Source organism: Chiloscyllium plagiosum, chromosome 7, assembly GCF_004010195.1.
Source record: "Chiloscyllium plagiosum isolate BGI_BamShark_2017 chromosome 7, ASM401019v2, whole genome shotgun sequence".
Lineage (NCBI taxonomy): Eukaryota > Metazoa > Chordata > Chondrichthyes > Orectolobiformes > Hemiscylliidae > Chiloscyllium > Chiloscyllium plagiosum.
Window position 1 is genome coordinate 47170888 of NC_057716.1, and position 12755 is coordinate 47183642.

General features: G+C 39.0%; 1 protein-coding gene across 3 annotated transcripts in view; it reads left to right on the forward strand.

Annotated features, from left to right (window-relative positions):
• The window catches only part of LOC122551551 (transcription factor Sp3-like), a 64504-nt gene that overhangs the window by 29521 nt on the left and 22228 nt on the right, over positions 1-12755 (forward strand). For all 3 annotated transcript variants that reach the window (XM_043693601.1, XM_043693600.1, XM_043693602.1), the window contains one exon: positions 4103-4325. In XM_043693601.1, the coding sequence (XP_043549536.1) occupies positions 4103-4325 (223 nt within the window). The remainder of the gene's footprint in view (positions 1-4102; positions 4326-12755) is intronic.

Sequence of the window (12755 nt, forward strand, 5' to 3'; positions counted from 1 at the left end):
TTTGCCTGCCTTGCTCCCTCTCTCTAGCTCAGGGTTTGTTTCTGAGCAGAAACACACTTGTGTGTAAGGGACCTTTGGCATTGTTAAAGCCTCACACACACACACTTCCCCACCCTCACCCTCACCCAATCAGTTCAATGGGATTGACACAGGGAGCACTTGCTAAGACCGTTCCCTGTTCAGGAGACTAGGCAGCAGCACGCCACATATGAGTCCCCACCTCCCTGTCTGCTGCACCCCTCCTCCCCCATGCGACCTTCCCAACCCTGTCCACAACGCTAGCTGTCTGACCTCACCCCGTCCCGGGTCCTCCGCCCACAGCAACCATCCACACCCCAACCACCCCCGCCCCTCCTCCCTTCTCCTCCCCTCTTTTCCCCCCCCCCCACCCACCCCCTCCGGCAGCTGGACTAGGCACCAACAATAAGACTACTACTGCCTTTTGTTGGGGGGGGTGGGGTGGAGAGAAGGGTGGGTGAGTCTCCAAATAGCGCGCGCTTGCACACACATTTTACTGCAACTTTTTGTCAAGTTCCACCTTTGCCTTGTACAAGGCAATGTTGGAGAGATTATCTGGGGAAGGGGGGTTTAGAGTACTTCCCTATGTAGAACTCTAGGGAAAGTGTGGGGAGGGAGAGGAAGAGCGGGAGGTCTTGTCATTTGGAGACGGTGCCTGTGCTCCCATCTATGTCCAGAACTGTTCTCAGCAGCAGCAGTTGGTTTTTAATCATTGTAAACAAAAGACGCAATCAGTGTTGGAAACACCTCTTTGGATGTTTCTATCGGGGCCTCGAGGTCTCCTTTGGATAATCCAATATTCGGATAATTGATATTCGGATAATCGAGGTTTCGCTGTAGTTCTTGGGAAGAAAGGGATCAAAAGGAATGGGGAGAATTTGGGAACAAGATACTGAGTTAAATGATCGGCCATGCTCCTGTTAATTGACAGAACAGGCTCAAAGGTCTGAATTGCATACTCCTGCCTCTATTTCTATGTTCCTATTACTAAAGTTTTTCATTTCAATATTCTGATGTGGACTCTTTCAAAATTTCACCTTACTGTTGCAATTTATTTTATTCTATATTATGTCAAAATTAATTCAATACTTGAAGATCTCTAATGTTATTGTTTGATTTTTTTTTTATTGGTTTCAAGCCTAAACCCATTCCTCAAACCAAGCAGGTTTTGCTCCTCACTATTTGTGTCTGCAGTTTTTGGGGATTTAAGCAGTCAGGTTGGTGGGAACCCTTAGTGGACCATGAGCGTTTGATGGCATTTTTAAGATGCGATAATTTCTGCAGGTGATCATTGATTATTGAATTCTCTCTTGTTGGCAATAGTCATTTTCTGATGCTTGTGATTTGTATGATACACACACACACACACACACACACACACCTTATGTCCAGGTTTTGTTGTGTATGGAAACTGCTTCAGTATCTGAGGAGACAAGAATGGTGCTGAACACTTGTGCAATCATGAACAAATCTGGTTATTACTTATGTGTTCCTCCTTTTAACTTCAGTTTGTAGCTAGGAATCCATTTCTCTCATCCAGGGTTCCATTGTTCAAGTGACTGATTTAAAGTATTCCTATTGTAGCCTGAGTTCATATCTGGGAACCTCTTGTTGAATACCTCTGATTGCTTTGATCCCCTGATAATGGGGACAAGACATGTAACTTTCTTGATCTTCTGACATCGTTGCCATTGATGGATATTTGCAAATTCTTCTTCATCTCAGTGGGTTCAAGCATGGAGAGTACAGTGACATAAATTAGGCAGCCACATTTGGCTGCCAGCTTAAGTCATGCCTAACCTTATTTCTCAGTACTGGATATAAGAAGGAATGTGATATGACCATGTATTTCTGTGACGAGTTACAGGCTTTGTTTCTGGTAAACTATTTGGGGTGGACTGTTCAGGATGGTCTCTGCTTGCACATAATGAGGCCAACTAATTGTGTGTGGGGAGACTGAACACATTTTAGGAGACTGTTGTTTGATCATCTGCATTTGGAAAGTGCAGATTGACCTGCATTTCGTGGAGAGACGCATTGTTTACGAATCTCTACTTTGGTCAGAGATAAAAATTTCTTTAACGCTCACTTTAAAATATCCTGTTTGGGAAGTACATTTATTTTACCTGATTTCAAATCAATTTTGTGCCCCAAATTTGAAGCTACTTATTAAACCTCTTTCTGTTCAACTTTCAAAAAAAACTTGCTTACTGGTGAGACCATGCCTGCTGTATTATGTTCAATCTGGTTCCCTTGCATAAGGAAGGAAGTAGTTAATAGTGCAGCTTAGAACGTGGACTGAGCCTGTATTCTCTGCAGTTTAGGCAAATAAGACATTTGGAATGCTGTATATTTCTTCTTGACGAAAAAATTAGATGCAAAAAGGATATGTCCTTTGGCTGTGGGATCTAGAGTTAGGTACAGTTTGAGAATAAACCATTTGATACTGAAATGAGGAAGCACTTCATCATTGAATCTTCTCTGTTCCAACTCTGTCATGAACTTTCATAAATGACTGAGATTGATAGATTTCTCGTTGCTAATGACATCAAGAAATCTTTGAATACAGTAGGAAGATGGCATTTTGACTTAGAAAAGCCATGATCTAGAAAGTAGAGTGGGTTTAAGGGACTGAATGGGCCTATTCCTCCCCCCATGTTCTTGTGTTTCGCTCTCCAGTCTACCTTTAAAACTGTTAACTTGGCATCCATGCACATTGTATACAAGCTCTTCTTTGTTTACAGTTTTGCTATTGAATGGCCCATTTTGGCCCCTAAACAGCAACTATAGCAATAAGAATGGAGCTCCTTTCTATTTTTGACACCTCCACTGCATTATGCTCTGGCTCATTTTCTTTACAAAGAGCAAAATTGTCCCATGTTACCGAAGGTCCTTGTAGAATTTTAGTTCATTGTCATGATCCCAAATGTTTGGCAGAAGACTGTTGATGAAAGTGGTCATTTCCATTGCACCTTGAGTTTTCTACTTAAACCTATGTAGTGTAATGTGCTGCCAGTTAAAATTAGAAATATTTTAATTTATTAGAAATAAACTGGCCATTAATTCATAACTTAAAAACAGGAATGTGTTTAAAAGGGTTGTTTCTGTAATGCAGTTGTTTTGTTTTGTATTAAGTGGGTAGTATCAATCCACATATCTTTTGTTTTGTTTTCCACAATCTCCTAGCTTTTCAGCAATTCATACTTTAAGATTTGATATTATGTACCCACATATACACTAAATTACAATGAAATTACCGTATATACTCGAGTAACAGTCAAAGATTTAGAATACTTTTTAAAGTTAAATTTATGGGGTCGAATATTACATGGATACTACTGAGGGGCTGAAATTCATGCTTGTCAAAATTCATACTGTATCATCACTTGATCTCTAAACGAATTATGGTAATTCTGAAAACCCGGAGCAGAACACAGCAACCAGCAGACGTGAAGACCAGTGGCAGGGCAGAACAACCAGCAGACTAGAAAGCTGGAGTGGTACGTGACAGCCGGCACACTGACTCATAAATGTTGGTCTGTTATCTGTGAAGAACCAGGGTCGACTTTGCATGAGATATATGGAAAATTCCGGGTTATTTGGCCAAAAATCGGGGGTAGACGTTTACATGAGATTGACTATATACTCCAGTATATATGTTACTTTACGTTGGCTACAACTGTGAATGTGTCGAGCTTGTATACAATGGTCCAAGATTTCAGCTTGAATTGAACATCTTTCTAATGTAGTGATTATGTTGAAAGCAGTGAAGATTACAGGGTAAGAAGAATTTACAGATGTTCTCCATAAGTCTTGATTACACAATTACACCAGAAAAATTAGTTTCTTTTTGAAGCTTGCTACTTTGTTATATGGCATTGCTCGCCATTGATAAGACAATGGAAATACTATAAAAATACCAGATTTTTGAAACTCCGTTGAATATAATGCCCTAAATGAAGTCATAATGCATTGTTTATTTTGCATTTTAATCTTTTATTGTACATTGTGCCACAATGTTGAAGAGGGTGCAGTTATCTTGTACTTTTGGGGTGAAAATAGAATATGTTCTTCCTGACTGCAGGTATACATATAAAAGAAGAGGAGGATGATTCAGAATCCTGGCAGTTAGCATCACAACCTTCAACAGTCGCTAATGTGGGAACTACAACCGTCCTTGGTTCCAGTGATCTTGCACAAGTGTCTGTGAACCTGGGTGAGGAAGGCAATGATCAACAGTATCAACCAGGAAAACGACTCCGGCGGGTAGCATGTACTTGTCCCAACTGCAAGGATGTTTTGGGAAGGTATGTTTTTGTTTAATGCAAATTAAATCTTCTGTGAGCACAAGGTTCACATGGAGAATTTAAACTAGCTTCTCTGGGAGATGGGAGCCTGAGAGGGAATTCATTTAGAGAGAAACACAAGCTGGTTATGGTAGATGGAGAGATAGTAAATGGAAGTCAAAACTGTGAAAATATACAATAATGTTTTAAGGAAGCTGAATTAAAAGTGCTCCATCTGAATGCAGATCACATTCTGAACAAAGTAATGAATTGATGGCACAAATAGAAGTATGTGAGTAGGGTTGGGAAGCAAATATTCTTTTTGGTAGACAGAAAATATGAAAAGGAGGTGGGCTAGTGTTGATGAGGGATAGAGTCAATATATCGGAGATATATGTAACAAGACAATAACAAATTGCAATCCCTTCGGATGGAACTAAGAAACAACCAGGGCACAAAGATTGATAGAAGTTGAAAGAGCTCTGTAATTTTAAGAACTTAAGGTGCATGTAACATGGGTGACTCCAATCTACGGCTGGACTAGGTAAGCCTAATGAACACCAATGCTGTGGAGGAAGGAATCTGTACAAGATGATTTCCAGAGCAATATTTTGAGGAATCAACTGGGGAACTGACTCTTTTTTAGATCTAATATTGTGCAGTGAAATGAGTCTAATTAATAAACTTGTTAATCAGAAAGTTTATGGTGAATGATAATGTGACAAATTTCCATTTAAATTTGTAATCGATTATAACCAATCTGAAGCTGGGGTCTTGAATATTTTGTGCCTCTCTTCTCAAGGGAAGATGCAACAAATCTGCCTAATATACTCTAGATCTAAAAGAGTAGTGGAAATGGGGATCTTGGAGGCATTAGGATTAATGTACTTAGACTAGTATGCTTTTTTTCTTAATGGGACTGATAGTTGACAAATTCCTGAGACCTAGTTTGCACCCCTAAGTGTCATAGGTAGCTATAGAGGTAGTTCATGCCTTGTTGATCATCTTTGAAAATTCTATAGATTCTGGAATTGCCAACAGATTGGAATGTTATAAATGAAACCCAACTTACAAGGAAGTGAGAAAACTAAGAACTACTTAGATTTGTTAGCTTGTTGTCTGTAGAAAGGAATATATTAGATTCTACAGTGTGTTCCTGTATAACAGTTGTTGCCTTGCAACCTTACACTATAGAAAATAGCACTGTAGAAGATCACTAAGAAAATTGCTATACCCGTTCAGTAGAAAGTTCCTTATCCAAACAGCATCTACAGTTTGTCAATCGTGTTATAGCCAATTCATTTTGACGAAACACACCTTATAACAGAACAACCTGTGTTATAATGGATATGATAACTGGGCATTTAGAAAATAATTGTATGATTTCAGTGAATTAAGAGGATTCCTGAAAGGGAAATCATGTTTGGCATATTTGGTGACTTTTTAAAAATCTTATTTGTAGCATACACAAAGAAGAATCTATGGATGTGTTTACTTGTAGAGTTTCAGTCAAAAATCGTTGGCCAAGTGGGATAGTGTGGGAAAATATTGAGATGAACAACCGTGATCGAGATTGATGGGGTAGGCTCAAGTGGCTGAAAAACCTGCTCCTCTTATAATTATTGGCAAACAAATTGCACATTAATGAAAATTCTTTCCCAGTATTTCTATACAGCAAAATATGAAGACCATTTCCAAATGCAGCTTTAACAGAATGAAAATGTCACATTCTGGAAAAAGTTATATAAAACTGTTCTTGTAGCGTAAGACCAAGGAATTTAACTGGAAACTTTGTTCGGACTCTGGCTTTCTGACTTGTTGATGTAACTGCATGTGAAAGTACGATAAGGAGCCAATTCCTCTTGAACTGAAAAGTCAGGTTTACATCTGGTCAGCTCAGTAATATTTGTGGAGTCAGCACACTTTCCTTGAAATCTGTTTGTTATAACATCTAACATTGAAGAAAACTGCTTCATAATTATAAATAGTGTTCCATTACGCACAGCCAAAGTAAGCCATTTCTCCCTTAGAGCCTGGTGCACCATTCAATAAGATCACAACTAATGTGTTCTTTGCCTCAGGTTCTGCAACATGATAACCGTTTTATTCCCTTTATCTAACAAGGGAATTGATCTGCCTCCATCTTTTTACTATTCAGTTACTTTACCTCCACTACCTTGTGAAATCAAGTTGCTCAACACTGAGAGAAAAATAAATTGTCCTAATTTTTAGTTTCCTCTAGTTCTGGACTGAATCCACAAAAGGAAACATCCTTTCCACATCCACCGTGTCAGGATTATTCAGGGTCTTATACACTTCAACTAAGTCACCCTTCCGCTCTTCAAAGCTCCAGTGGAAACATGCTCAGCCTGTCTGATCTCCCCTTGTATGCTAACCAGCTCATTCCACTTATCAATCCATTAACCTCCTCTGAACTGCCTCAAACACACTTAATCCTTTACTAAGTAAGAGACCAAAATTGCACACAGTATTTGAGATGTCGTCTCAGTAATGCCCAGTATAACTGCAGGATAACTTTTATGTTCAATTTCTCTCATAATAAAGATTAGCATTCTTAATCACTTGCTCGACCTGCATGCTAATGTTTTGTGACTTGTGCCACTCAAACACTTGTATCCTCTGCACCTTGAAACCTACAGTCATTTTAAATAATAACTCTGCCTTTTTAAAGTTTTACCAAAGGGAGCGACTTCATATTTTCTCAATTATATTTTGTCTGCCAGATTTTTGCCCACTTGTTTGACTTATCTATATCAGTCTGGATCTTTGTAATCTTCACACTATATTCTACAATCTATTTTGGTATCATCTTAGATATTGACCAACAAGCCTTAGATCTCCTCATCTAAGAAATTTGTATTGTAAAGTTGAAGACCCAGCACAAAATCCTGTGGGACCCCATTTATCACATGATACTAATCTGAGTTAATTCATTTTTTTTATAACCAGACAGGTAATCTTCTGTCCATACTGGTGTGTTACCCCCTACACCATGAGCTTCACTTTGTTACACAACCTTTTGTGACGCCTTTTCAAATCATTGTGGAAACCGAAGAACTCCCCACAATCCAAAGAATTCTGATAAATGGTTTAACGCAGATTTCCTTTTTCAAAACTTCCCAAAAACCTTTTTTTTTCAAACCTTTTTTAAGACTCCATTATAGTCAAAATGATTTGATTCTGACACCTTCTCCATGACACATGTTAAGCTAACTAGCATATATTTTCCTGTTTATTGCCTCCCTCCCTTGAGTAGGGGCATTTATATTTGCTCTTTTCTAGCATATTGGAACTTCTCCTAAATCCAATGAATTTTGGAAAATTAATACCAATTAATTAGCCACTTGTTTTAAAGCAGTAGGATGCAATCCATCAGGCCAGGGGGCTTACCAACCCCGTAGCTTCATTAGTTTGCTTAATACAGTTTCACTGGTGACATAATTTCAGTGGGTTCCTCTCATCCTTTAACAGCTGTTAAACCAAGAGATTAATGAGATGTTCAAGTATTTAATACATCAACCATTTCTTTACATTATTAACTCCATATTCTCTCGTAGAGGATCAACACACTCTCTTTACCTTTTTAGAAACTCTGTCTATCTGGTTTTAATTTTCAATTAGCCTTCTCTTGTACTCTTGTTTATTTGTCCTGATTAACCTTCTATTATCTGTCATTCTTTGTATTCTGACTAGTCATTAGGCCTGCCAGTCACTTTTCGTGCGATTAGTTTTTTTTTCCCCTTATGTTTGATGCTCTCCTCAACTTTAGTTAATTGTGGATGGTAGAATTTTTCTCTCAGATTTCTTCAATAAACAACAATTATAAACAAATGTATACCTTTAGCATGTAAACTTAAACTATATTCCAGTTAAATCCAAATATACCCATTCATGCTCAAATAGACAAGGTAGCACTGCAGAAATATTGGGGAAAATATGGGGTGTAAAAAGGAACAAATTCTGTGGATGGAGGTGACTTTCAATTATTTCGGTTTTTGACAATGATTTCACATTATCATCCGCAAAGTGGTTGAAGGTCCTTTTGTTAGTAGCTGGGCAAATGAAACTAGGTTTTTGCATGAGTGAGTTCTTCAGATTTGAGTTTGGTTCTTCACTGAGTGTGAGAGAAAGAGAGAGACCTGTATTTGCTTCTAGGCAACTTCCCAAATTGCAATTTAGAACGCTGAAAACTGTTGTTGGTCAGCTTTTCAATCCATAAATATTTGATGCTAGCTTGTCTCTGAAAAGTGACCACTTGACCTTGTGTAACAAATAAGGTGATATATATCACAGTTCCACCTCTAACTTTTGGGTGTGGGTTAAAAAAAAACTGGTACATTCTCTGCAGCATAGTTTCTAAACATCCTTTTTTCCGGTCTGTATTCCAAAGAAAAGTTCACAGGAAGCCTAGCCACGTACCTCTAGTATTAATTGGTGTTTACACTGCAAACAAATGATCATAGGTCACTTAGTTTTGTTCAGTTTAATGCTCAAATAAAGAATAGTTCTGTACAAGCAACAGAACTGAATTGTTTTAGATGTTGAAGGAGTTTTCATGGAAACATAAACATAAGCGTTTTGACCCATAAGCCTGTTCTACCATTCAATATGACCCACACTCAAAGCCATTTTCATGACATTTTCCCATACTCCTTAAAATGTCTAATGTCATGTTTAGCAGCAGAGGAGTTTATTAGGTTTATGGAGTCTCCAGGTTGAGAGCTTATATAATTCTCTTATCAGAATTGAAAAGTAATACAGGTTCTCTGAACTGAAAGGAGATTTGAGCCATCAGAACATGAAAGCAACTTTTAAAACTGTTTCAGCAGTCGGCAGGAAAACTGGAATGAGTCAATTTAAGAAGATATTAAAACGTCAAGTGGGAGTGATTCTCTGGACTGAATATTGGAAAAGGATATAGCTGGGAAAATGGTTGAATCTGTATATTTGATAAGATCTTTTTACTTTGGCTTATACAAAAAAGTAATAAATTTGTGTTCTTTTGTTATAAGAACTGTGGCAGCTTCAGGTGAATATGTTCAATAGCCGATCATCATGGTAACCAACTGCAAAAATAAAATTTACGATCTATCAAACAAGGTTTCATTCTGGCATCTAACTTGTCCAGTATTGCCATCAGCTAGGATCATAACCCTTGCAAATTTTACTTTAGGCTATAAAGATATAGGAGCAGAATTAGGCCATTCATCTCATCAATTCTGCTCCAGCATTCGATCATGGCTGATATGTTTTTCAACCCCATTCTCCTACCTTCTCACTGTAAACCTTGGACCCCTTACCCCTTTCTTACCTATCTCCCGTCTTAAATGCAATCGATAACCTGGCCTTGACAGCCCTTTGCGACAATGAGTTCCACAGAATCACCACCCTCTGGGTGAAAGGTTTTCCTCATCTCAGTTCTAAAGGGTCATCCCTTCAGCCAGAGGCTGTATTCCTGGGTCTTAATCTCTCCTCGTAGTGGAAATATTTTCCTCACTTGCGCTCTATCCTGGCCACTGAGTATCCTGTAAGTTTCAGTTGGTTTCACTAACACTCAATCTTAAACTCCAAGTGTAGACTCCGGAGTCCTCAACCACTCACGTGATGAACCCATTGTTCCATCGATTATTCTTATAAAACTCCTCTTGACCATCTCTAATGCCAGCACATCTTTTCTTAAGGTATAGATCCCAAAACCTTTTTACACTATTCTAAATATGGTCTGACCAGCATCTGATAGAGTCTCAGCAATAGATCTCTGCTCTTGTTTCTAGCCTTGAAATGAATGCCAACATTGCTTCCTAACTGCCATCTGAACCTGCATATTAGCCTCAAGAGAATCCTGAAGTAGGGGTCCCAAGTCCTTTTGCACTTCAGTCTTCCGAAGCCTTTCCCATTTAGAAATCAGTTCATGCCACTTCTTCTGACCCAAATGTATACCCTCTCACTTCACCACATTGCTTTCCATCTGCCACTTGCCTACTTGCCCCACATTTCCAAGTCCTTCTGCAGCCTAAGAAACAAATGTGCTATTTACCCTGCAATGAGAATAGAGATTATGCCAGTCAAAAAGCATGACAAAATTGCATCTCCTTTGATCGATATGAGTGTTGTAAACAATTTTCTTTCCTCGCATGAGATAATTCAAAAAGAATGTTTTTTGATTTTCCCTTTGTCGAAAGTGTAGAAGGCCTCTTCACAATTATATTTTGATAATGGCTATTTCTTTCCTTCAGCATTCCTTTTGCTTCCTTTTCCAAAATTTTGAAACAATCTTAATCAGAGTGCATGGTGACAATAAGTTTTTGAAGTATAATTTTAAAAATTCCTGAATGAAATGTATTGAATCCAAATAAGCTGTTTCTCAATATATAATGTTTAAAATCGTAATTCACTGCCTGCTTAAACTTATTTGATCAATACCTTCCAAAGTTTTTCTCCCTTGTAACCCTATTTTTAATGCTCCAAACATTGTGACCCCAGATTAAAACTTACGGGCTGCAAGTGGTGTAATTTTTATTTACAAATGGGCATCGCTAGCTGGGCCAGCATTTATTGCTAATTCCTGGCTGCCTTTGAGAAGATGGTGGTGAACTGCTGCAGCCCATGTGCTATAGGTAAACCCACAATGGAGTTAGGGAGGAAATTTTGAGGTACGAGGGAGCTGGGTGGGCTGCTTCAGCTGAGCACGATGACTAAGGGTTTGTGGAATGTGGTGAAGAGTTTAAACTGCAAACTTTTAATCTGGGGTGGGGTTAAAGGTCCTACCTTATCATATACTTTCTATTTACAACAGCCATTTGGTTGCAAAGATATGGCTGTTAGGCGGTTCCCACTATTAGCAGAAGACAGCAATGTAAAGGAGTCTCAGGTGTCAGCATTCACTCAAACCTTACAGCAGCCATCGAGTTGCATTGAAAATAGGTGCAGGAGCAGGCCTCCTATACTTACACAATACTTCTGGACAATGGTTATATAAAATTTGACCTTGTCTTTTACAATGATACATTGAATTTGCCCCATCAATGAGTTAAGGTGGCAGCTTCACAAATATCGTCCTGTTATTTAAATTCTTAGAGGAGAAAGTGAGGACTGCAGATGCTGGAGATCAGAGCTGAAAATGTGTTGCTGGAAAAGCGCAGCAGGTCGGGCAGCATCCAAGGAGCAGGAGAATCCAAGTTTCGGGCATGAGACCTTCTTCAGGATTCCTGAAGAAGGGCTCATGCCCGAAACGTCGATTCTCCTGCTCCTTGGATGCTTGCCTGACCTGCTGCGCTTTTCCAGCAACACATTTTCAGCTGTTATTTAAATTGTCCACTACCATTCACAACTGGATGTGATGTGACTGCGAAACAACCAATGCATTAGATCAGATTGTTCTGTATCCATTTTATATTGCTGATCACATCATCCTCTGTTTTTGAACATTGCTTGGCTTTATTTTTCTTTGCATAAGTAGACTCTGTATCTGGCAAGGCATCTTTTGCCATGCTTGCAGTGCCCTGTCCAACAGCCCCCAAAAATCTATCTTTTACCCTGCTATTTGTCCTTCATGCTGGCCCATGCTGAAGGCATTTGCTGATATGAAGTCAGCTTCTACTTCTATGCTGGTAAATTCCAGCTCTAAAACTCCATCTTACTCAGTCCACATGTTTTGTTAGCCTGATGGCTCAACATTTGATGTCTAGATCATCTGTAGCTTCCTACAGCTAAATATCCAGAATATGGCCATTGTTTTTGACCCCACCCCAGATTAAAAATTTGCAGTTTAAACTCTTCACCACATTCCACAAACCCTTAGTCATCGTGCTCAGCTGAAGCAGTACTTGGATCACAATGTACTTGGATCACAACAGTACTTGGATCACAATGCACATCAGCCATTATTTAGGCTGAACTAGACAAGTGTGAGACTCACTGCCCATTCAGTCTAGAGCTGAGATTTTGACTCCATATTCACCCTCATCGCAAAGACTTCCTATTTCTACCTCTGAGGCTTTGTTGCCGACTTAACCCAGTTGCTTGTTTGAATTTCATTATTCAGCTTCCAGTTAGTTATTGTCTGTCTGTTTTTTTCCCCATTCCTGTACCCTTTTCCTTTTCACACACTCATGAATGCTTATGGTCCCCAATTCCTGAAATTAAAATGTTTAATTTGTATCCAAATTCTTTTGACGATATAAGACCATAAGACATAGGAGTGGAAGTAAGGCTATTCGGCCCATCAAATCCACTCCGCCATTCAATCATGGATGATGGGCATTTCAACTCCACTTACCCACATTCTCCCTGTAGCCCTTAATTCCTCGTGACATCAAGAATTTATCAATCAATTTGTATATCACGCGACTAATGATTTGACTCTACAATCAACCATTAGTATGATCTCTCTGCCTACAAATTTTGCCTGGCTGCTTCTCTCTCCCTCTC